Genomic DNA, 27,467 nt, shown 5'->3' on the forward strand with positions numbered 1-27,467 from the left:
AAGAGAGGACTTAAACATGAGCCCTGGGGAAGGCCCATGTAACTAATTCGGGAAGTTGTCGAATCGCCATGTGAGAAATACATATGCTTTTCTGACAACAAGTTGAGCAAAAAGTTATTCAAATTTGGTGCAAGTCCCTGCGAATGAAGTTTCGCGCTTTAAACTTCTACAGAGACAGAGTCAAAAGCCCCCTTAATATCCAAGAACGCAGAAGCCATTTGCTCTTTCCGAGCAAATGCGACTTAAATTTCAGTAGAAAGCAACGCTAGGCAATCGTTCGTCCCTTTGCCCCGGCGAAAGCCAAATTGAGTATCTGAAAGTAAACCGTTTGTTTCGACCCATTTGTCTAACCGTAAGAGGATCATTTTCTCCATTAATTTCCGGAGGCAAGAGAGCATCGCAATCGGCCTATATGAATTGTGATCAGAGGCAGGTTTCCCGGGTTTCCGAATAGCAATGACTTTTACCTCCCTCCAGTCATGCGGAACAATATTTAGCTCAAAAAACTTGTTGAACAAATTCAACAAGCGTCTTTTTGCAGAGTCGGGTAGATTCTTCAACAGGTTGAATTTTATTCTATCTAACCCTGGAGCTTTATTGTTGCACGACAGGAGAGCCATTGAAAATTCCAACATCGAAAATGGAGGCTCTTCCGTAGTTACTATAAACGCGTCGCGAAAGGTTTTCTGTTCCGGTACAGAGTCCGGACAGACCTTTTTGGCAAAATCAAGTATCCAGCGATCTGAATACTCCTCACTCTCATTCGAAACGTCACGGTTCCGCATGCGCCTGGCAGTATCCCAAAGAGTGCTCATCGCTGTTTCCCTCGACAACGCGTTTACGAACCGCCGCCAGTACCCGCGTTTTTTCGCCTTTACTAAGCTCTTCATCTGCCTGCCCAGTGCCTCGTACTTTCGAAGCAGGTTGACAGTGCCGTACTCCCGGTAGTCCTTATACACCGCGGACCTTCGCACGTACAGCTCAGAGCACTCTTTGTCCCACCATTTGTTGGGAGGGCGCTGTCTAATCGTTACCCCGGGTATCGGTTTCGTCTGAGCTTGAGTCGCGGCGTCGATTATCAAGCCAGTTAAGAACGCGTATTCTTCCTCCGGAGGAAGTTCCTCGTGAGTCTCGATAGATTCCGCTATAATAGACTCATAACGCTTCCAATCAATATTACGTGTAAGGTCGTAGGAAATATTGATTGGGTTCGGGGGAGTTGAGACATTAGCAATTGATATAACGATTGGAAGATGATCACTACCGTGGGGATCGTTGATTACTTTCCACTGGCAATCTAACGCTAGTGATGTCGAGCAGAGGGATAGGTCAAGCACGCTTTCACGTGCTGAAGGATTAGGTACACGTGTCGCTTCCCCAGTATTCAAAAGTGTCATATTGAAGTCGTCGATCAAGTTACAAATTAAAGAAGATCGGTTGTCGTCGAACAGCGAGCCCCATAGCGAACAGTGAGAGTTAAAATCTCCCTAAATCATAAAAGGTGCGGGAAGCAATTCTGCTATATCAAGGAGTTGCTTCTGTTCAATCCGCGCGGATGGGGGAATATATAACGAAACAAGGCAAAGGTCTTTTCCATTCATATTCGTTTGAATGGCAACAACTTCAATATTCGAGATCGAGGGGAGGTCGATTCTGAAAAAAGAATAGCACTTTTTGATCCCTAAAAGTACCCCTCCACCGTGTGAGTCTCGATCTCGACGAATAATGTTAAAATCGTGGAAATTGAGTTGATCGTTCGAATTGAGAAAGGTTTAACAGAGCGCGAATGCGTCACAATTGTATGTATTCATCAAATGAGAAAATAAATCGAATTTGGGGATGATACTTCTGCAATTCCACTGTAACACAGTGAAAAAATTCCTAACCTCTTTCGCCGTATTAGTAGTCATCGAAAGATATAATAGCTGAAATGAGGGGCCAAGTTGCTGCTAGTTGCTTCAAAAAGGTTTTCACTGTAGGAAGAAGGGCAAGAAGAATATTTTGTAGGGGATCTGGTATGTTGAATGTTTTAAATATCCAGTCCACAATATCAGAAAATTTTATGAACCCTGTTTCTTTTTTATCTTCTGATCGAGAAATGGGTGCACGAGGGGTTTTTGGTGCCCCAGGAAGCGGTGGGTACTCCTGGTTTGATTTGAAATTAAAACCGGGGGGTACTTGCTTCGGTTTTTCTTCACCGCTTCCTTTTTGTGTTGTCTTATTGGTCATTCCGCTAGGGGTTATCTAACGACCTTTGCGAGAAAGATTAGGAGAGTTGAGCATTCTCCTCTTCTTAGATCCCTCTGGCAAGGCATAAGAACACCCTTCGACGGGATCGTCAGATGTATCCTCATCGGTTGGCAAAAAGGAAAAGATGTTTCCTGTCGAGGGTGGCTCAGCCCTCTTAAGCATTTCTGCAAAAGAGCGCTTTGATCGTTCCTTAAGGGAACGCTTAATTTTTTCCTCGCGCTGTTTGTACGCGGGACATGCCGGAAGGTCATGCCGAGTTCCCTCGCAATAAAGACACTTTTCAGTATTCCCACTGCAAGCGTTCTCAGCATGATTGTCTCCGCACTTGCTACAGCGTGCCTTGTTGCAGCAGTAGGTGGCTGTGTGACCTAACTGCTTACAGTTTTGGCAATGCATGACCCGCGGTACGAACAGGCGTACAGGTAGACGAACCCTGTCCAAGCGGACGTAGTTCGGCAGCGCGGATCCGGCGAATGTTACTCGGAAGGAATCCGAAGGGAGGAATTTCTTCTTCCCTTCTTCGATGGATACTGAATGCAATTGCTTGCAATCCAGTATCTTTACACTTTGCATCAAGGGGTTTTTAAAACAGCCAACTCCATGACGCAAAATGTCATCGACAGTGAGATTCCCCTCGGTAACCACACCGTCGATTTCTACATCCTTGGCAGGGATGTACACGCGATACTCTCGTGAAGAGCTCGTAGCCAGCAATTTCGTTTGCTTGCTTCAAGCTACTCACGACAACTCGCAGTTTGTTCGGCCTCACCTTCGTATCTCGGTTACGGCCGAAAAATGTTTTGCCAGGTCTTTGCCAATTTGAATAATATTCAATGGCTTCTTTATGGGCCGGAAGTAAACAACGTAGGGACCGCCAGCGGCATCTGGGTAAGCTTTTACCCGTACTTCCGGTACTCTTGGTACAGGACTTGGCAAAGGGGAGGGCACAGGGGAAGGTAGGGGTGAGCTGATGGGAGAAATTTCAATTTCTTCCCCGTTTGTTTCCACCTCCAGGAAAAGTTGCACCTGCATGTCGTCCATTTTGCGGGAGCGTTACGCTCTACCGCACACAAACGATAAATATTCGAATATGGGGGGGGGGGGGGTTCAAGTAGTTGATATTAAATTTTGAAAACATTTTTTCAATCTACAATGGATCAAATATAAAAAAGACAGTAATACTAATACTAATAACAATAGTAATAATAATAATAATAATAATTGTAGTAATAATAATAATAATAACAATAATAATAATATCAATAATATTAATAATAATAATATTATAACATAGTAATAATATAGATAATTATAGTAAAAATTCTAAATGTAATACTTCACCGAACGTCTAAGTCACCACCTCACGGCTGATAGTTGGATTAATCGAGTGTCTCCGCAGAACAAACAATGACGATCCAGCTTCGTGTTGTGACACAGTGGCCGTATCTTACAAGGTGTAGATGCCACTTGTAGTTGACTTCCACTCGCTCGATCGTATGGTGGTCCGTGCTGCTAGCGGGGTAACAGCGGTGCGGGAGAATTATTCTTGCTGATATATCAGCTGCGTATCGAATCACTGGCGGGGTAGCCTGCCCCTACCAGTGTGCAGATGTTTCTGCCGATATACAACAGGCTATTGTTATCGCGCAACACAAGAACTAATCGACAAAAAAACACCCGTACGATAACTCGTGTATTGTTATTTTGCGAACTCAAAAGGAGATAAACAATTTGCGTCTAATCGAGACGAAAGCAAAACAACGAATGATAGCATAGTTATCCGAAGTAATTGTGAATGACGAAATTAAACGAGATGCTTCACCTTTCAAAGCACGTAAGTAGTGAAGCTTTTGAACCGACGGAATTTGAGCATTGGAATGGACTAATGACTTATACAGATCGCGAAACTCAATCCATTCATTCGACTTTCCTCCAAATTCAGGTATTTTTATTTCGGGAAGTTTAACATGTACGGCGTGATTAGCAGGGGGTACAATTTGAGATACGGGTCGCGATTCAGAAGTAGACGGGTTAGCAACTGCAGGGCGCGGCAGTTTACTTACGAGGGATGCCTTAAGGTCAAAGTAAAGATTTTGTAACTCTTGACGTGTTTCCGAAAATCCATCTTCCTGATCCTCTAATGCTTCTATTTCGTCCTCTATATCCTCAAATTTATCCCACAGGCCATCTAAACGTTCGATTCTAATTGCGACTTGATCAACTTTGCTATCTTCATACGAATTGTTAAAGCACTGAATCAGCTGACCCGAGGATGTTATCTCTTTTCCTAACTAGGCTCTTCAGATGCACTGTGTGCTTTCGCAGAGTCGATTTTTTAGATAAGGGCATTGCGCAAATAAATTAGAGTCACCCACTTGCTATTTTGGCTTCACTTACGACACCCACGTGATTATCGTAACCTCAATGTCGGGTATATAATCTTCAATCCTTTTACAATCCTGACTCGTGATGATCGACGGGACAGGTAGAAAGATGATTCAACGCAATCGCCTACGATGCTACAGAAATCCAACGTGATTTCCGATGATAGCGAATAACTCCAACCTCCAAACGGTGTTCTCCACGACAAATGGGAATTCATCCCGGGTTTCGGCACCAATTACTGTCCACGCCTAAACGTGGACTCCGAGAACGATTCTTGTCCGCTTCAAACTCGCGGACTTCGAGAAGAAAGAATTCGGAATAATTCCGCGAACACGACGAGAAAGTATTTTACTCTCTACACTTTAGGAGACACGACCGCGATTCAGGAGTTTCGCTCGATAAATTTGACAGCGCAAGTTTATCGTTTAACAAATATATTTCAACTGAACTTCTAATGCTCATTGTAATGGGTATATAAATGAAATTTTGAGTATGTGTATGTCAGAATATCAAATATAAAGAAAGTTTTCATAATAGGAAGTAGATAAACGCAATTGCGTTTTTATCCAGTATAGTATATGCGTTCCGTTTACACTGAACAGAATCAATGTGCCATGTTTAATTTTAGGGTTGGATCCGACTCCGAACAAACTACTTTAGTGATGGCAGCGCTGGATTATAGTCAAACCTGCCAGACGCATGAAAATTCTCACAGATTATAGAGTCGCTGTTTTTGCAACGATATATCACTGTTTTTGTGAGGTTTGTGTATTTTTTTTCATATCAAAACTAAAACAAATAAATTTATCGCAAATATAAACTGGGATTGAATAAAATTGTCGATTATGTACAAATTACGACTGCTCAAAATTTCTACATGAAAACCATGAATTGCAATAATATCGATTAGAGCTGAAAAACTATCGATTACATCGAATCATTGACCACTAAGTGTTCTTAGCGCTGCCATACTGCGTATTGCGACATGCTAAAAAACCGTTGCGTCTTTTACACATGAAGCAAAATTAGCTTGGAGGTCTGTTATCTGTGTGGCTATTTTGCTCACTCACCCGTTTTTCTTTTTTTTTAAGGAGGGAATTTGTTAGTAGCTTAAGTATTTATGATAAATATTAGTAAATAATGAGTATGTGTGTCCAATCACAAATGGTGACTTCTCAACACTGTTAGAAATTTGTAATTTTAATTGTTAGGATTTGTTTGCTTTCGCAATTAGGACTTATCATTCGTAGGGATTTAAACCTACTTGTCAGAAAAGGGGAAGTAAACTTACAACTAACTTAATTGCTAACTTATTGGCTATAAAGAGAGCTTATCGTAGCAATTGAGGATTGCAACGATTTTTGTCGAAAATTGTTAATAATTTTATTTGACATAGTTTCTAATGGTTCAACACCAGTAAGCCTATGTAATTCGAGTGTACCAAACCAAGGAGGACGCTTCAAAATCATTTTCAGAATTTTATTCTGAATCCTTTGGAGCGTTTTCTTCCTTGTTGAACAGCAACTTGACCAGATCGGAACAGCATAAAGCATTGCTGGTCTAAAAATTTGTTTGTAAATCAAAAGTTTGTTCTTTGAACAAAGTTTAGAATTCCTGTTAATGAGAGGATATAAACATCTCGTATATTTGATGCACTTGGCTTGTATACTCTCAATGTGCTCTTTGAAAATAAGTTTTTTATCGTAAATTTGTCCCAAGTACTTAACCTTGTCAGACCAACGTAAAATAACCCCATTCATCTTGACAACGTGATTATTGTTTGGCTTGAGGAAAGAAGCCCTAGGCTTATGCGGAAAAATTATCATTTGAGCATTGGAAGAAAAAATATCTAAACTTTTCTGCAATCGACTGCATATGACACGAAGACTTTTTCCTTTTACGGAAATGCTTGTGTCATCGCAGAACAATGACTTTGTGCATCCTGGAGGCAAATCAGGAAGATCTGAAGTGAATATATTGTACAGGACTGGACCCAAGACTGAACCTTGAGGCACACCTGCTCTGACAGGAAATCTATCAGATTTTGAATTATGATAGACAACCTGCAGAGTTCGATCAGTAAGATAATTTTTTAAAATTTTGATTAGGAAAATTGGAAAATTAAAAGTTTGCAATTTCGCAATCAAACCTTTATGCCAAACACTGTCGAATGCTTTTTCTATGTCTAAAAGAGCAGCTCCAGTGGAATAACCTTCAGATTTGTTAGCTCGTATCATATTAGTAACTCTGAGCAATTGATGAGTAGTGGAATGCCCATGGCGAAATCCAAACTGTTCATCTGCAAAAATTGAATTTTCGTTAATGTGTGACATCATTCTGTTAAGAATAATTCTCTCAAACAGTTAACTTATTGTAGAAAGCAAACTGATTGGTCGATACCTTCAAACTTCAGCTGGGTTCTTATCCGGTTTTAAAATTGGAGTAATTTTTGCATTTTTCCATAATTTGGGAAAATATGCAATTTTGAAGCAGCAATTGAAAATTTTCACTAAAAATTCCATTGTGCTCTCAGGGAGATGTTTGATTAGTATATTAAAGATTCCATCGTCACCAGGTGCTCTCATATTTTTGAAATTTTTAATAATTAATTTAATCTCAATCAAGTTAGTTTCAATTATTTCTGCAGGTAAAAAATTCTGGAAGAAATTAAATCAAATTGACGTGTGACTTCATTTTCAATAGGACTCACAAAATTCGAGTTTGAGTTATGAACACTCTCAAACTGCTGAGCAAGTCTTTGAGCCTTTTGTTCATTGGATACAAGAAAACGGTCACCATCTTTTAAAACTGGAATAGGCTTTGAAGGTTTCTTAAGAATCTTCGACAGCTTCCAAAAAGGTTTTGAATATGGTTTCAATTTTTCAACTTTAGTCTCAAAATTTTGATTTCTCAGAAGAGTAAATCTATGTTTAATCTCTTTCTGTAAATCCTCATAAATAGTTTTAAAAACAGGGTCACGGGAACGTTGATATTGACGTCTGCAGACATTTTTCAAACGAATTAGAAGTTGAAGATTTTCGTCAATTATTGGTGAATCAAATTTCACTTGAGCCTTTGGAACAGAATAATTCCTGGCATCAACAATTGCACATTTTAATGCTTCCAAAGCGGAATCAATATTCACTTCGTTTTGTAAATCAAGCTCATTATTGAAATTTCTCTCAATATGAGTTTTGTATCTTTCCCAATTAGCCTTGTTATAATTAAAAACAGAGCTCATAGGGTTTAAAACTGATTCATGTGATAAAGAAAAAGTTATTGGAAGATGGTCAGAATCAAAGTCAGCATGTGTGATCAAATCACTACATACATGACTTTGATCTGTTAGCACCAAATCAATTGTTGAAGGGTTTTTCACAGAAGAGAAGCATGTAGGACTATTCGGAGACAAAATAGAATAGTATCCTGAAGAACAATCATTGAATAAAATTTTGCCATTGGAACTACTTTGAGAATTATTCCATGAACGATGTTTTGCGTTAAAATCGCCGATTATAAAAAATTTCGAACGATTTCTGGTGAGTTTTTGTAAATCACCTTTAAAGTAATTTTTGTGCTCGCGTGTGCATTGAAATGGTAAATATGCTGCGGCAATAAATAAAATCCCAAGTTCAGTTTGAACTTCAATTCCCAAAGTTTCAATAACTTTCGTCTTAAGATGGGGAAGAGCACGATGTTTGATTCGGCGATGAATAACAATTGCAACTCCACCGCCGGAACCCTGAATCCTATCATATCTATGAACCACGTAATTGGGATCATATTTTAATTTAATGTTAGGTTTCAAAAATGTTTCAGTAATAATTGCAATATGCACATTATTTACTGTTAGAAATTAAAAAGCTCATTCTCATTGGCCTTCAATGAGCGAGCATTCCAATTTAATATTTTAATTGTTTTATTTAAAATCATTGCTAAATTTTAAATTAGAAACAATTTTAATAGTAAAATTTGTGCCTATTTGAATGGCTTCAAACATTGATTTTGCCTGCAACATGGCGTTCATAAGATCGAACATTGCCTGTTGTAAAAAAGAAAGTTTACCTGCCGTAATAGGCCCCAGGCAGTTGACATTAGAAAAAATATTTTCGGCAGCAATATTAGCTGGAGTAATAGGTGTACAATTATTTTCTAGCGTGTTTTGCTTACCCATATTAACGGTCATTTTCGAACTACCAACACTAGGCGGTATAATGTTCGAACTACCTGTAACCTGTGCATAAGTTAAACGGGTATGCAAAGGAGTAGGTAAACTATGCGTCATTGGTACGCTTGGAGAATTTTGTTTTGAATTTTGTTTACCTTGCCTTGCCTTAACAATTGCTAAACGGGCTGGGCATTGATAAAAATTCGACATATGGTTGCCGTTACAATTCGCACAGCGAAAATTTTTCACAGGACATGTGTCCTTTTTGTGAGAAGAGTCTCCACAAATGAGGCATTTTTGGTCCATGTTACAAAACTTTAAACCATGGCCATAACGTTGGCAAACACGGCATTGGGTGATATGCTTTTCACCTCCGCCAAACTTTCGATATAATTCCCATTTTACACGCACGTTATATAAAGCATGTGCTTTTTCAAAAAATTTTAAGTTATTAACCTCACTGCGGTTAAAATGAATTAAATAATTTACAAGGGAAATTCCAGTTCGCTGACTGTTTTCGCCTCGTGATTTTTGTTTCATCAGAATTACTTGGGTAGGGGCTATAACAAGTAATCACTCACCCGTTTTCACACCGGTCGTTGTTATCGTCTCTGTTTGACGTTTCTCCAGCATAAACCTTAGCAGCGCTGCTACCTGGCTGTCAAATTTGATAGCGCGATGCTTGCCGGAGACCCGGCTGCTATTTTTCTAGCGCGTGTAACAGCGACCGGTACGGTATGAAGTAATGATAGAGCGCTGCCAAACGGGGTATAGAAGAGCACCGGTAAGGATGCCCTAACAAAAAATCAAAATTGCATCTAGGAAAACTGCTGCACGTTGAAGAATAATTTAACTTTTCAAAAGATCGAAAAGATCAAATCGAAATTTATACGATCTTTTCAATTTTTTCAGGGTTAAGAAATCGATCCCAGAAATTGTAAATCGGAGCAGAAAAGATCGATTCTCCATAGATCAATTCAAGATCGACCAATTCTAGATGAAGTAGTTCTGATTTGCGGTGATTATAATCAGCCACGCATTGTTGGGGACAACAGTGAAGACGGTATTCAGTTCACCAGTTCATCTCAACTTTCTGCTGCTGCTTCGGCGCTAGTCGATGGCATGAACTTTTTAAATCTCCGCCAAGCAAATAATCAGCGCAACCATCTGGGCCGTATACTGGACTTGGGTTTTGTTCTCCCGATCAAGGATTTGCTGCTGATGTTTGCGTCGCTCCTTTTGTTTTGCCGCTTGATCCCCATCACCCAGCATTAACTATTTCGTTGCCCGCTAAATGCAATATTCCCCCTCGTTCTGCTCCACGCCGCACATATCGCGTATCTAGTGTGTTTAATTACCGCAAACTTGACTTTACTGCTTCTACTGACTACTTGACGAACCTAAACTGGAACATTCTAGACGAGCAAGACAACGTTGATGATATGGCTACGATATTTTACGATACTTTGTACCAGTGGTTGAATTCGAATTTGCCATCTGTGAAGGCACCCGCTTCCCCTCCCTGGTCTAACCCGCATTTGCGTGCGCTCAAACGGGAACGAAAACCTGCGAAACGAAACGCAACTTTAAACTTTCGAGTGATGAATACCGTCGAATGAATGCTACTCTCCACAAGCGCTATATTATGCGGGTTCAAACTGATCTTCGCCTGAAACCTCGCAACTTTTGGAATTTCGTCAATTCGAAGAGAAAACGTACTTCAATCCCCAAAACCGTTTACTACGATGGGACTGAGTCAAAATCAAACTCAGAGTGTTGTGAAATGTTTGCGAGTTTTTTTGCTTCAGTTTTTGCTAGTAATACTGCATCTGCACTTGAAACCGTTGAAGCTGCAGTTCCTGTTCCGGCCAACTTAGTGGATTTGGGTACGTTCGACATCACTACCGATATGATTTTGGCTGCTGCGAAGAAAATGAAACGTTCGTTCTCTGCTGGACCTGACGGTATCCCGGCAGTGATATTTGGTCGATGCGCACCTTTCTTGGCTGACCTTTGTGGCCAATTTACTGAAATTTGGAAACAATCCTTAATGTTTCCGGTATTCAAAAGTGGAGATAGTCGGAATGTGAGGAATTATCGAGGTATAACAAGCCTTTCGGCTGCCTCTAAACTGTTCGAAATAATGGTGAGTACGTTTGTTTTATCTCGTGTAAAGAACTATATCTCTACTGACCAGCACGGTTTTATGCCGGGGCGGTCCGTTAACGCCAATATTCTCGATTTTATATCGACATGCATAGAACGAAAAGCTCAAGATGATGCAATATACACGGACCTGAAAGCTGCGTTTGACAAAATTGACCATACTACTGGAGAAAATTTCGCGACTGGGTGCCTCTCAGAAGTTGATTGCATGGTTGAGCTCCTATCTACGCAATAGAGTATTGCGCGTAAACCCGAGCAGGAGAAAATATCATTATAATATCACAACCAGATATTGGAAATGCACCTCATTTTGATCTTAATATGGTTTACATAGTTGGTAAAATAACAAAAAATAATTACACAATATTGTTGCTCCTCCAAGACTATATGAATAACAAAGCTTGATATTTCAATAACAAACCAAGAATTTGCATTAAAAATCACGAAAATGACCGATACAGATATTTTCAACTTATGAACGCTGAATGCATAACTGATATATTATAAATAATCAATAATGAACCATTTTCACTTAAAACATACTTTTAATGAGATATTTTGAAATCAACTCAAATATCTCATTGAAGGCATAGCGAGATATGATATCAACGTATTATGATATATTCATATGCATGCTTGAAACGTGAATATCTTTCGAATAACACGATAAGTCCTCATAGCTAAATATGCTATTATTTTTTTTCCTCATATAAATATGCTATTAATCAGCTATGATTTTGTTATGCTCTCCTGCCCGGGGAACTTGAAAATTGCTGTTCATCTCAATTTACGAATATCTCAGGTGTCCCACAGCGTAGCAATATGGACCCTCTACTTTTTGCATTGTTTTTAATGACGTGACCTTGCTGTTAGGTGTTGGTGTAAAACTGGTATATGCTGACAACCTGAAATTATACCTCGAAATTCGTACTGTTGAGGACTGTCGTCGTTTGCAGAGGCTTTTGGACATATTTGTATGCTGGTGCCGTAGAAACTGGTTATTTCTGAGTGTCTCCAAATGCCGCGTTATAACTTTTCATCGCAAGTTGAATCCAATTGTCTTTGACTATCATATCGATGATCAGGAACTTGTGAGAGCAGATCAGATCAACGACCTTGGAGTATTATTGGATTCGAAACTCTCTTTTAAATTGCATCGCTCGAACATCATTGCTAAAGCAACACGTCAGCTTGGATTCATCTCTAAATTTGCTCGTGATTTCAACGACCCTTACTGTTTAAAAGCTTTATATTGTTCGTTGATACGACCTCTACTTGAAAACGCAAGCATGATCTGGTGCCCCAATCAGCTAGTATGGACCATTCGTATCGAACGTGTGCAGAAAAGGTTCATTCGTTTTGCATTGAGGAATCTACCTTGGCGTGACTCGATTAACTTGCCTTCGTATCCGGATCACTGTCATCTACTTGGACTCGACACTTTTGAACGACGCAGGAAAATTGAACAAGCACTTTTTATAGCTAAAATTATTAACGATGAAATCGACTCCCCGAAAATTTTGTCGCTGCTAAACTTTCGTGCTGTTATTCTACTATAACATTTCGAATTGTAGTAAATTAAAAGGTTTTTCCTTACACTACAATGTTTGTAAACAAATAAATAAAATAAATAAAATAAACTTTCGTGCTTCGCAATGCAGCCTCCGATCTACTGGACAGGGTGGCCACCCAACCGGGGAAACCGGGAGAACCTGGAATCGTTTGGAACCGGGTAAAACCGGGAAAAAACCGGGAATTTCACTGAACATTACAAGCCGGGGTGGGATTGTGCCATACAAACCCATTTTTTGTCAGCCATCTCATGGCGATCACAAGACCAAAATTTCTTAAGTAAGTTTCCTCGAATACTTAACCCAAAAAAGACTAGTCCTGTGACCCGGAAAAGATGGCTGACATATCTTACAGTGCATAAAACAGTTTTTGTTTTTATTCATCTTTCTCTTGGAAGCTTTATTGACCAAGGTAAGCTCCCCGGAAGTAGCATTCAAATGGCTCGAATTTTGTCTAGAGCAAATGGTTCACAACGATAATCTCACGTGAACTGTAGCTGATAGATGTCGCCAAGAATACTCACAACTATTGAGTATGCATTCGACGAAGACATTGCTGACTTCCTACCTTGATACTTTTTGTAGAGATCTGATAGCTGCTTCAGGCAAGAAACTTCCTAACTTTACTGTGTTTATTAAGAAGATTCTGATTCTATCGCATGGCAATGCCACGTTGGAGCGAGGATTCTCCTTGAACAAGGAGTGCGTAATCATGAATTTGGAAAAAGACAGACTTGTAGCGCAGCGCTTGGTGTACGATACAGTACAGGTTGCCGGAGGAGGACACGAAATTGATATTGATGAGGAGATGCGTGAGCTGCTGAAGTAACGCGTTTTAAGTATTATGAAAATACTCTTTTATATATTACTTTTTTATATATTGAATCTTATCTGGTTGAGGTAAAAACGATTCCTTCAAACTTAATTTGGCCTAGAATTCCTCGGTAATGAGTATTATATGCGTTGTTTATAATGGTTTATAGAGGTGACATCCGTCGCATTTTTCGATTTTTTGCGACTATATCTCTTGGTTCCAATAAGGCTGAACACGTCAAGAATTGACTTAGAGCATATTGAGATGTAAATCGAAAGTCACGCTTTTTTATTCCTTAACTGCATGGAAAACTACAGAATTCAAAAGTACAATTAACCAGGAAAAATATTTGAACGAACCGGGAAAAACCGGGAGAAAACCGGGAATTTGATTTCGGGTTTTGAGTGGCCACCCTGACTGGATTACTACAACCTAGTTTTCATTCACTATGTTTGGATACAACGAACCGCTTGCCTCCTGCATTCGCACGTTCCTTAAAGTTGAAGACCTATTCGATTTTGGTGTACCGTCATATAAGTTTAAACAACAACTTGCTAACTGTAGATTTTTATGAAACGTTCATTATTATCATTTATGTAAACCTAGGTTAGATGAATTAATACAAATACAAATACAGATACAAACAACTAAAGTTATAAACAATTAAAGTCGATTTTTTTGTCGAAAAAGGACTTTTTTTCTTCAAACCGTTGCTATTTTGCGAAGAAAAAATCTTAAAATATAATCATGTGTACTTCACTAGCGACACTTATGTAGATAATGAAAAAAAATTTGTTTTGGTTATAGGTGGAGTTGGGCACGACTTTTACTGCTCGCCGCGGAACAACTTTAAGAAATAGCGGTTCACGGCAATCGCTGCACAGCCGCAATTTTGTAACAAAAATAGCAATAAAAATATTTTTCTAATCTGCAGGAGTTGCTCAATCCAATGATATTTATATACCTTACATCTCAAATATCCTGTTAAAAAATTCATGAAAAAAGCCTTGTTTTTTTGAGCATTTGGTAGATATTACCCCTTAAGTGAACTCTGCGGCAAGCTAGTTAAAATTGTCTTGTTTTACGTGCAAACTGCTTGAACTCGGTAGCAGGCTATTGTTCTAGATTATATATTTCTTAGGTTTACTGAATTTGGATGCCAACATGACGAAACATTGGGAAATTTGCGAGGTGCTGCGTCACATTTCCCCACTCTCCCGAGGTGGGTGTTATCGCGAAGAGATAACGGCCTAATGCCTAGTTATGATGGCTTCTTGCGCGTCTACTGCTCTTTATAATATTTTTTTTGTCTTAGCGGTTTTATACAATAAGTCTCTTGGCATGTGTACTGTTACTATTTACATATTTGTTTCTATATAATATTCCTTGTCATTGATGCAACATATTGTTTCTTAATTTTTTTTTCATCTTCATACGTTAAATTTCTTCATTTCTTCAAATTATAAATCCACAATCGCGTATGTTATGTGTCTGCTTGTCCGCTGCGCTGCTTCTCGTGCTGTGTTGCGAAATTCTTGCGGGTGGAGTGAGACGGGCGGTATGTGTCCGGTCGGTGGTGACCCCCTCGGCCTGTAGTGGACGCCTATCTGGATTACGCGACGATGTCATCACGCTGTCTCTGTTCACACCTTTAACGGTACTCATTCTTTATTGGCGCAGTTCTGCGCACCGGGTTGTTTGTTTGCGCTGCCTTGCTGCGGCACTCGCTGCGCTATGTGTAATCGTCATTCTTAGATTTAATCCATTTGGCAATAATTTTGAGTGCCAATGAACTGCTCACCAACAGCGGATTCGTGTGCTTTGACCGAGTTTTGTTTTATTCTACGACGGTGTCAATTTACTGCGTACTGCTATGCGCTTATGTAGAACTGCTCTACATGCATCTGTATGCGTTGGGTAGAATCATACTAACGAAGTTCTCCCGGGTTGGTTATGGCCTTGCTTTGACTTGGCCTACATTCGTTTCTTCCTCTGTTGGGGTAGGGTGCGTATCTTGCCCCGCTAATTGTCTCATGTATAATTATCCATGGATCGATTTACCTTGCTCCATCCTTTTTTACAGTTTACAGCGAAAACTTCCTCCGCCAGTCTTGTAATCATCTGTTTCGTGGCCACTCCTGAGTACCAGCTGTTCGTTGACACCCCTCCGCTCAACTCCCCGCACTCGGCTACCTCCTAAGTCCTTCTGGAGCTGCATCGTAGTCATCTTCAACGATCTGGATCACGTCTTCATTATCTCCGTTCAGCTGCTGGTGTTGCGTATTATTGTTCATCTTAAATGCTAACCCTGCTAAGCAAGAGGTGCATATATTTTTTTGCTATTATTTCATCAATTCTTTTTCGTTTTGGTACTTTTTTCTCACGTGCTGTTTAAAATTAATTTACTCGCGTACGGGCTTCTTACATTTTATTCTCTGTTCTACGCTTCTACTTACAATCTATGCCCGTATTCTTTTTTTTCGGTTAACATATTTTCTCTTCCCCTACTAAAGTGTACAATATATTTTGTGTACTAGTATTTGGTTCATCTGATTTTACAAACATAACCTTCAAATGTGCATTATCTTCCTTATTTCATTGTTCACTTTTAACTTTAATATTTGATGTTTTTTCCTTTTCAAATTAAAAATCATTTCGACACATACTAATACGATTTATCTATATCAGGCCTTTTACTTTCTGCGTTAAAATATGAGTTTCACTTGTATTGTGGCAGCCTTATTAACTCTTTTTTCATCTCTTAACAATTGCTCTTCAAATAAGTTTCTTCGATTTTATAAAATAGCATAAATGCTATGCTTCGGTTACATATTTTCTTCATCTTGCTTTCTCTTCAAATATTTTCCTTCCTTTTCCTCATAACATTTTCATTGAAATAAATTTGTTTCTACATAGTATATTATTTTTTCATCTCTCTATCTTTGTTTCATCAAGTTTTCATCGCACAAACCGCGTATTTTTTGTCTGTTTCAAATCTTTTCGTTATAAAACCCGCGGATATATATATATATATATATATATATATATATATATATATATATATATATATATATATATATATATATATATATATATACATACATATATATACATATATATATATATATATATATATATATATATATATATATATATATATATATATAAATATATATATATATATATATATATATATATATATATATATATATATATATATATATATATATATATATATATATATATATATATATCATCTTCTGTTTTCAACAAAATTGTCTCGTGACACTCTCGTCTGTTTCATTCTTTAATCTTTTGAATCTCTTTTTAATCTGTAATCTTTCAGTTCTTGAATCGTCTCTTATTCTGCGTCATACTTACACACCACTTACTCTTCTCCTTAGTATGCAGTTGCCTGCATAATCCTCTCCCCCCTTCGTCCGAAGGTACGACTACCCGCTCTAGTGATTCCTGAAAGATAAGAAGGTTAGGAAACAAAAGAAAAACCTCGCACACTCACTCATTCTGGGTTAATTACTCCCTTGTTTACTCTTCCAGTCAGCATTCACCTCAACCATTCCGGGTTAATTACTCCCGATGGATACACTCACCCAACCTTAACTAATGAAAGAATAGTTGGAATCCCTTGAAGTTAGTAGTCTTTTCGCCTGGGAAGTTCGACCTGCTCCACCAAAGTCTTCCATAGTTCTAATCGTCATGTCTCATTGTTTCTCATTTTTTGGTACTATCTCCCTCGTCACGTTTAAATATTCGGCCATTGGCCAATCTTTCTTCAAACATTGCCTCATACTTGGGAGGTCTTCTGCATCTTATTTTTTTCCCATATTTACATTCGCATTTTACGTAAAGGAGCGTTCTCTTAATTTTCTCGCATTTATCCCAATTACAACCCTCTAGTTCATTTATATCGTTTAAATTCTTCAATGTTTCCTGACTGTGCCCCTTGGCTTTTTCATTATTTATCACCCGGTTAGGTAGTTCAATAAATTCTCCATATTTTTATTCTCGGCGACTTTTTTTATTCATTCGAATTGTTTTGGTATCCCTCTTAATTTTTTCTACTCAAAGGATAAAATTTCATTCGACGACTTATTATATTTTCTTCACACCATTTTGTTACATTATAACCTTGTCACGCCATTTGACTCTTTTCATTTAAGGCTTTTTTTTCGGCGACTTTCCATGTTTCTTCACGTCAAAAAAATCAATTATCTTTTTCGGCGACTTTTCGTATTTCTTCACGCCTAGGTATACAGGTACCATGGAACGGGGTGAAACTGATCAATTTTTATAACAATTTCCAATTAACTAGCTCCATGTACATTTTTCCCGAAATAGTATAATTTTAAAACAAGTACTGGTATGTGCTCCAGTAAACCTCTATGGCTATTGATGAAATTTCTATCGTCTATTTCATGAAATAAATTCGATAATTCTATAAGGTACTATGAGGTAAATTGGGGTGAAATTGATCACCATTGAAATCCATACATTCTTTTGGCAATGTGCTTTTTTTTCGATATGCTAATGATAAATGATGATTTCTGTGCTGAAAAATATTATTTACAGCTAGTTTGGGAACGAAAATAACGATATTTCAGGTTAAAATTTGTTTATTCTGGTTCACGAGCTGCTTGTTGCTAAATTTGCTCTTATTTGATCGTCGTTAGACCGATTTAAATTCGGTTTGTTGCAAAAGCTCGAAAACTAGTTCTGAAATTAAAATGTTTGTGGTTTTCTACGAATTCATCAGTATTTCTTTAATGGTATGGAATGGTCGTTGTTGAAAATTACATACTTTGAGCTTTTATCAAACTTTACTCACTTCTCCAAATTTAACGTAATCAACCCTCAACTAAGATTACTTCAAGTAAATTCAATACTTTTTTTGTTATTTGGATACTTGATTGATCAAATTTGATTGAGTTTTGACTGAGTTAGAAGAATTTTTCGAAAATATGAAAAATAGCTCCGGGCATGCAAGGGTGAACGTTTAAGGACACGTTAACATTGCCTAGTGTTGTAATAGCAATATCTTTCGATTAGTATTTTTTATCACGTATTTTCAGGTGATCAATTTCACCCCACTGATCAATTTGACCCCATTCCACGGTATTCTTATTTCTTCTATTCATAAATAATTTTGGCCTCGAGTTTACTTATTGGGCTCATCCGTCTTTCGTGACACAATTTTGGGTTTAAATTACTCTTGTGATACAGTAGTCTGTACAACGTCACTGCGATTCGCCACATTTCCTGTTGGTATTCTGAACACAATCACCGATTTGATTGCGTTCCTTCGCGTTTCCTCTGAATTACTTGAAAAAAAAAATCCTGTCCCACCGAGGTGCTCAGGCGCTTGCGCTGTCATAGCTCATAACGTCCAATATCGTTTTCCAATGAACATACTCTGCCGTCAACTCAAATCCATATAATCAGTCATAATAACGTTTAAGTCGGTTATTATGAACTTTCTCTAAACGGTTTCCGTTCTTGATTACTGTGGTCATTTCACTTGGGAATTCCACTACTTCATAAGGTCCTCTCCACATATTCTGGAGCTTTTGACCTGGTCCTGTCGGGACTGATTTCACTAAAACTAAATCGCCAAACATGGGCTGCCATTCATTTGCTTTTCTGTCATAAACTTGCTTGCGCTTTTTTTTTGAATCCTCTAGGTTGGCCTTCGCGTTTGCGTGGAGGTCAAAAAATATTTTTCTCATCTCTTGTGTATATGTTTCATATGTCAAATTATCCACTCCATTCCGCTTGTAAATGGAGGTGGGAATGCGTGCTGTATGTCCGTACAATAATTCGAACGGCGTATATTCTGTGGACGAGTTCACTAAGGTTTTGTATTCAAACGTGAAAAATGGTAACAACTTGTCCCACGTGTGCGGCTTTCCGCCAATAAATTGTCTCAAATACGTTTTTAACTCGCGGTTCGATCTCTCTACCAAGTTAGCCTCTGAATGATACGGGCTAGTAGTAATTTTCTTGATCTTTAAAATTTTGCACATTTCTTTCATCAGTGAGCTCATGAAGTTATCGCCGTTGTCTGTGACTAGTTCCAACGGGGCACCGGATTTACAAATATAATTTTCTACGAAGGTCTTGGCTACCGTCTGGCTTTCTTGTTTCTTCATTGGAGCGACAATTAGATATCTCGTCAAGTCATCCTGCATGACTAGACCATAACGGTTTCCCATATCGGACTTGGGTAACACCACGATATCCATGTTTTATTTTTCAAATGGCTCCGGTGCGGTCGTGGTGATCTGCATCGGTATCCTGTTTGATCTTCCAATTTTGTTCTTTTGGTAGAAATCACACTGCCGAACATAGTTCTCGATATCCCGTTTCATAGTGGCCCACGTAAAAAGTGTGCCAATCCTCTGGCGCATTCGTCGCGCTCCTACGTGCCCTCCCAAGGGTGCATCGTGAAATTCTCTTAAAATTGTTTCCACCTGATCTGGCGTAACTAACGTACGCACGCTATTATTATATAGTATAATTTGCTTCTTTAGCTTACCCGCTATAAATTGAATCATTTGTAAAATCTCACGTTTTTGATTTTTCTAAATGATATTAAATGAATGACCCTAGCAGCCTTCACTGCCGCGGGGCTCTTACTGAAGCTATCTAGAAATTGTGAAAAAAAAATTCCGGCAGTCGATTAATGAATTTCCGCTGCCTTTAGTATGAAACCGCCTACCTGCTTGTTTCTCATTTTAAGTACACCATTCTCTACGTATTCTTTCAGTCCTTGTGACAGCTGATACAGTGTCTGAAGTTCTCTGTATGCCGTCCGGCTGTTTAAAATGACAAGACGAGCTTCGGTATTCCTCTCATCCAATATTCTCTTCGAGACTTCCACCGTCTCGCTTGGTATCAGGCCATCTGATAATGCCTGTGAAAAGTCATCATATGAAATGTTGACGAGTTGTTGCTCATTCTCGTCCTCAGCGATGTCCGCAATGTCTATGGCACTCAAATCTTGTATATCATCTGAAGTGTTTTTCTGCTGCTCTAGCAGGCGTTTCTGCTGGCGCGTAATCTTTTTCTATAACTCTATCTTTTTCTATAACTCGTACCCGTGTGGTTAATTGAGAAAATATTTCTGCTTCTGATACAATGCTTGAGCGCGGCGTGCTGTTTTTCGAGCAATTCTAAGCCACGCAACCGGTTCTCAATATCGGAGATATGTCTGATCTCCTGTTCATGAGGAGTTAAGTCTAAGTTGTCCAGCAGCTTTTATAAATTCAGCGCTCCTCTACTTCCGGCGGCTTCTTTCAATAAGTTGTCGTGCAGCCCTGCTATGCAATGTAACCGGAGACTCACTATCATACAAGACTTCTCACATTTGTTTTCGTATGAGTCGATTTGTCTCTTAATATTAAGTACTTTTCTTTTGTATTCAGGGAAGGTCTCATACACTCCCTGCCTCAACATTTCTACCTGAATAATTACCGCTCCTATAGATATATTTTCTCCAAATTCTTTTAATAAATTCTGCTTAACCTGTGGCCAAGCGTTTGCGTTGATTCGATGTATTGCGGCTACCTTTTAATTTCAATAGAACAATATAAACCAGTGGAGCATGTGATACTCCTTCTGGTATTTCTAGGGCAAAATGCTCAATATGGTAAATGAACGCTTCTAATTCGTCTACCGATCCGTCATATTCTGGGATGCACTGCATGGAATCGCTCTCTGGAAACGTGTACTTCATTTTACAATAAATATTACTCTTCCTGATGAAAGAAAATAATCCCAAAGTTTCTTCTAAATAATTGAAAATTATTTCCTAGCTCTTTTAAAAAATTAAGATTCTATATTGCTGGTATTGTATTATAAAAATTAATAGCACTGTAAAATTATCCGTCTACAAAGAAGACCGTAAAGGCTCATGTGGCATATTTTCTCTTTTTACTAGGTATCACTAACGATTCTGTTGACCAGATGTGATAACGTAGCGTGACCGACTCTAATTTCTTCGTCGCGCCATCAAAAAATCTGAACACCAAGGTTTGAACCATTTGGTGTCAAAGCTTCAACGTTTATCTCTTTAGATTAATTAAACTACTATCATTATTAAGTTTTTTCCTGATTTTTCTGAGCTAAAGTAATCATATTCGTATAGTGTAATTGAACCAATTTTACAACTAATCAAAAATTGTAAATGTTCAAATTATATGGCGTTAATTGCTCTTTCTTATCCATAATATTGTAACTTCTGTCTCTTTACGACAACATTCATCATAACATATCTTTGCTGTCTGTTAACATTCTCTCCCGGCGGATATTTAAATTTATCGCTGCGCGCGTTGCGCTTATTGATCCACTTTTTTCTTCGACCTACTAAAAATTTCATCGCTACTGGATTCGTTTTGCTTATGCTAGCAGAACGTTCTACCATCGGACATTAAAATTGCTGCATACAAATCGCCAGCATAGCCGTGCCTGGCACAGCTGATCGCAATAACACTGTAAAATACGTCACCGATTGAACCTGGTGGCATAAGAACGGGGCGACAAGCATTCTAGCGTATGCTACCATACAGTATAAGTGAAGACGCGATCGCAAAGGCTCTCACGCTCTTTTTATATCGCTAACGATAACGTAGTCCCCAATTTACTTACTTGCAGTGTGGATCTTAAGCATTGCCAGTCGTGTGCTGAACCTCTTACTCAGAATAATGATGAGAGTTCTAAATGCGCTACTCTGTCTGTTTGCGTTCTATAATTCGTCCTGCCATCGGTGTTGCCGCAAGCACTGCTATTTAATTAGTATGGTCGTGCAAATGTCAACTAGTTTACTTCGCTTATACGGAGTCACATTATTTTTGCGAGAAATGAATGAATTTTTTTTGTTATATGAAAGAAAACCAGGAGTTTATCGGTTAAAATTCATCTTCCTGTTGCAACAAATTCGTATAAAAAGGAAACGAATAAATCGAGTTCGTGCAATGTTGGGCTTCTTCCAACACTTTTTTACACCCCGGTAATGAAAATCTTTATCATACACAACAAATCTAATGTTTTATGCGCGACGTTGCTTCGCACTTGTGTTTTTGTTCCTTTTTAATAAGTTTTCACTTCGTCTTACATTTTTCTTCCTTCGAGCGAGAACCAAGTTTGTTTTTTAAATATTAAAGTTTGTACACAATGTTCCTCCTTACTATTTTCTGGTGTTTTGTTCCCTGTCTAGAACACCTAGACAATCGTTACACATATATGTCACTTTAAAGTATTTCTGAATCCAAGATAGGCTTTTTAAACATCCACAACTCATTTCGCGTGCACATTTTTTCCCTAACTTTGTCTCTGTTAAGTCTCACAGAACACCTTCCCTAGCTATCAATTTTGTTTCACAGTTTTTTTAGCCTTTTCAATCGCCCTGGGCTTGGTGGTTGAGCTCCTATCTCGGGTTCTTATAGCTTTACGGAATCCTAAGATGGAGCCACAAAACTATTGTATGAGAGTTTTCACAGCCCAAGGCACAGTGGGGCGGCTCCATACAAATGCTGGCCAAGCGAAAAAATATCTTCAAATCATGGAAAATACATGGTTTTTATATAATTTTGGGACGCTGAATCCGAATTTGATATTATTTTTGCATGAAAATGCGTATTTTTGACGCCAGGGGAAATTTCATGTTTTTTATATATATTATATGAGGAAAATTGTACGTCGGTTTCAGTCTTTTGGAAAATAAAATGCATGATGCTTGAAAGACTTTCTATGCCATAAAAAGCATAAAATATTAATCAGTTATTAAGAAAAAGAAAAAAAAAATGAAATATGTTCTGCGTGTTGAAAATCACTTATGACTTGTTTTTTTTCAAAGTGACTATTGATTCTTTTGATCGCATTCGCATTTTTTTCTTTTTGTTTTTTTTTTTTAATATTTCCACGATTTAATTCCGAGTTTCATAATAAAATTTCGAGTTTAGATGTCTAGATATGTATTGAATTCACTAACACAGCGAAATTTGATCAAGGAACCACAGTTCTTCGTTTTCAAAGCTAAGTATTACTTTATCATATCTGTTTTTGTTTATTGATTAGCATATGTTGTTATTATTATGTTCTGTTTTTTTAAATTATTGTTATTATTATAATTGTTACGATTATTATTGTCATTATCATTATTTTTATTATTATCATCATTGTTTTTCAGCATAGTAAACTCAACAAACAAACAGATGCACATACATTTACACACACACGCACTCACACTTACACACACTTATTAACCTTCAGAAATCCTTGCCTTTCCTTATCCCTTGGCAGTTAATTGACTAGTTATAACTCAGGGGTCTTGCCAAGATGCTACCCTAACAAGACAGTATTTTTGCAACTTGCCCAGGGTTATTCTAGTTATTTACACAGAATTTAATTGACCAGCTGGTTACTGAGGCTGTGATGCCAATCCTCCTATCACTGGTATAGCATGAATGGTGCCTCATAACACCAGTGACCCGGCCCTTGGCCCCCTTCTATACCTCACAAATACAAATACAAATACAGTTTTCTTAGCCTTTTCAATCATTAATATTACCCTGTTTCACACCGTTTTCACAATTAGATCATAATCCGTTCACCGACGAATAGTTCGCTTTGTTATCATTCTGTCACTCGTTTATTACTTAAACTTTATACTTCGAATTTTATACAGCTTAACAGCTTAATATTTTAAAACTTCGAACTGATAAACTGGCGCGAGTTTCTCTGTCACCAGCGTAGCTGTCACCACCGTGTAGAGGCATTCTCTACCAGAACTTGTGATTATTTATAAATGAAACATACGGAGTCCTGTACGTGCACAGTACGTACACGGAACCACTCCATAAGATGTAGGTGATGATGGAAATGATGGAAGTGATTAACTTTATTGAATTACAATTTGGCTTAAATATGAACCTACGGGTAACTCAGAGCGAGAGATTCTCAGACTACCGTTAATCTCTATCTCTTATTTAGGCCTATAGTATTTCTTGGCGTGTCTCTAAGGAATGTGTCTAGTATAGAAAACAAAGACGTAGTCCTACGTCTAAAAAGAATTTTTTTGTTTCTTAAAATTTGTGTCAATTTAAAATTTCTTCACGGCGTATATATTTTCACAAGGTTTTGATAATTTCCTGTAACTTTTTTTTTGCTGGTACACGTTGCCACATATTACTCCTTACCTCGTCCTATCAAATTGCTTGATAAATAATGAACAAAATGAATTTCCTTTTTCTCGGTTTTATCGAACCCCAAAGAAAATCCCATAAGGAATTGTCAAAAAGTTATTTACAAAATCAATGCAGCATTTTTCGAGTAGGAACGAGAGACAAATGTAGGTACACTGCCTTTAAAAACAACTCAAACAATGATTTTATTCAGAGTGAGGTACCATTCGAGTAGTTCATTCTGTACCAGCTTTTTTGGAAGATTTCTTCCTGAGTGTTACGTTCGTCTTATGTATGTGGTTCATCAATACAACAATCGGTTTCAGAGGTACAATGCTCTGAATGCTCTTAAATGAATGCCCAAGCCAAAAACCATCCGCCATTGGTCTAAAAAATTCCTCCATCTGGGAAAAACACTTAAGGTATGTTTAGACTATTTGATTTTTTCATCTGATTCTAGCTGATTGCTCGAAAATATATCGAATGCAATGTTGGTTTACGTTTACACCTATTCTATATTGTGATTCGACATGCCGTTCGATATGTCGAATTGAATAGGAACGTTTCTATTTTTCGTTCGACTCCAAGAACATAGCAACCTTTGATTTTTTTCAGTTTTTTGTTTTGGCTTTCCATAACAAACATCATTTTCGTTTTTTGTGTGCTGGCAAATATTGAAATGGAGAAAAGTATTCATTCGACATTCATTTGGCAGTTCTTCCTTTCGACAGTGTGAACACCGCCATACCAATTGGTTCGACAGAGTATGTCGAACGGTAAATCGAGTAGACTTTCGATTTCTGCAGTGGTCAAAATCAGACCGGCATGTCTAATAGTTTAAACGTACCTTTAGTTTGCTAAGCCAAATATGTGTGTGAAGTATCGTTTAAATGAATATTCGATCATAGGCAATTTGGCGCGATTTTTCTCTTTTGCGTCCCGTATTCGACAACAAAACATATCAAGCCGTTGAAGCTGTTGCCAAAGGATTTTAATTCAGTTTATGTCGAATTCGTTTTGGTATATTCAAAGCTGATTTAAAATATCTCCAATTTGTTTTTTTTTATTTGCAGACAAAAACTCATCACCAATCAAATCATCAAAATAGCAGTCAGCATGCAGACAGTAAGATTATCGACGAGAATCTCAATCATAATCAGCTTCAGCCAAAAGTGAATTTACTTCGAAAGGAAGCAATCGGATGTTTGGGTTCTGGATTGGTTTTTAATATTGGAGCAGATAGCAGTGAACATGGCGAAGACAACAGTGGAAATTCAAGCATCATGAGTAGCATACCATTGCAACGGCGTGAATTGTTGGCTCAAAAATTGGAACAGATTAAGCGGCAGAAGTAGAATACTAGCGCTAATCAGTTTAATTTTTGCTTTTATTGTTTAGATTTTTACATAACAGGACCCTTAGAAAGTTTGTATAAAAACTTCAGATTGAAACACAGTCAACAGTCGCGTAAGTTTGTATGGTGCAAAGTATTAAATTTATCAATATTAATACTAATACCAATAATAAAATTCCATTTAATAATAAACTGACCAATTAAGAGGTTTTCATTTTCAGTTTAGAAATTTCACCGATATTCTATTTAAAATTTTAATATGTATCTTGAATCGTTTTGTTTTTCTTTCTCGTTTTACTTGTGATCATTGCATTAAAATATTTCTTTTTATTTCACCGCTTAGTTTCCTGTGTTGGTTGCAAAGTTTTAAAAAGATTTGAAAATGTTAGTTTGCCCTTAAAGCGGAGTATTCGCATAAAAATATAACTAGGATTATCAAATGAAGCAACTCACTCAAAACACACAGCTAAATTTATTGGATATTAAACAGTTTGATAATACAAGTTTGTTACGATTTAATTGTATATCCGAATACACCTTTCTTACATTCACCCTGTTCCAATTATCGTTACAGGTCTGGTCGGTTTCGATTATCCGGAGACTCGATTATCCGGGGGCTCGATATCCGGAGAAAATGGTTCGATTATCCAGAGTATATTTTCTTTTCTGTATTTCTATAACGTACTTTTGTCTTCCGGGTCATTGGGAGGTTCGGGTTTGTTCAAAATTGTAACGGTGCAAGCCCCGTTCTGTTGAGGTAGTTCGTTTTTGGCAGTTTTCTTATCGTTCCTTCAACCAACAACAACCTCCGAAAGCAAGGTATTATTATGTTTTTTTGCCTATGAGGATTCATATGAGAATTGAAAAATCCGCATAAAAAAACCACGTTAATTTAAAAATCTGCGTAAAGTAAACCAGCAAGAAGGGCTTTAGAAAAAACCCGAGACGCTCTAGAACCGGTATTTAAAATTATCCTCTTTGACGGTCATTCCGGATCTTTCGGAGGGTGGAGGTTTTTTTCGAGTCTTTCACTAAATAAACACTTAAACGTTTTTGGTTCAAAACCCACGTTAATTCGAATATTTGCGAATTTTTTTTTGAATTAGCGCGGTATCGCGTAAAAAACCGCGTCAACTCAAAAATCCGCGCAAAAAAATCTCGTTAAAAATCCGCGTAATAAAACCGCGTCAAAAATACTGGCTGTACTTAAAACTACAGGCAGGCCTGTCCCTGTTGTGTTCCGGATACTCCCGGTTTATTGAACTCATCAAATGAAATCAATAACGACTTCAAATCCGCAGAGTAGCCCATTAGTGGCCATATCGTCTAGGTCGTGATAGGTCACTCAAAAAATAGAGAAAAAATCATGAGTGCTGTCAAAATCGAACAGGGTCTGTATATGTCACACTTCAATTCTTCATAATATTTAAGATAATAAAAACAGATAAATACATAAATCAAATCATATTTTATTCAATATTTTCTGGAAAATATTTCCTCTGATCTCTTGAAGCAAAAATTATTTTTCTAATGGTAGTTTTGGTTTATTTTATCACGTTTT

General features: G+C 37.8%; 1 protein-coding gene across 4 annotated transcripts in view; it reads left to right on the top strand.

Annotated features, from left to right (window-relative positions):
• LOC129723376 (protein mini spindles) overlaps nucleotides 1-26,409 on the top strand; it is a 487,241-nt gene extending 460,832 nt beyond the window's left edge. For all 4 annotated transcript variants that reach the window (XM_055677564.1, XM_055677567.1, XM_055677563.1 and 1 more), the window contains one exon: nucleotides 25,626-26,409. In XM_055677564.1, the coding sequence (XP_055533539.1) occupies nucleotides 25,626-25,907 (282 nt within the window). In that variant the 3' untranslated portion in view covers nucleotides 25,908-26,409. The remainder of the gene's footprint in view (nucleotides 1-25,625) is intronic.
• Nucleotides 26,410-27,467: the final 1,058 nt, after the last annotated feature.

The sequence above is a fragment of the Wyeomyia smithii genome, chromosome 2, assembly GCF_029784165.1.
Source record: "Wyeomyia smithii strain HCP4-BCI-WySm-NY-G18 chromosome 2, ASM2978416v1, whole genome shotgun sequence".
NCBI classification, from domain to species: Eukaryota; Metazoa; Arthropoda; class Insecta; order Diptera; family Culicidae; genus Wyeomyia; species Wyeomyia smithii.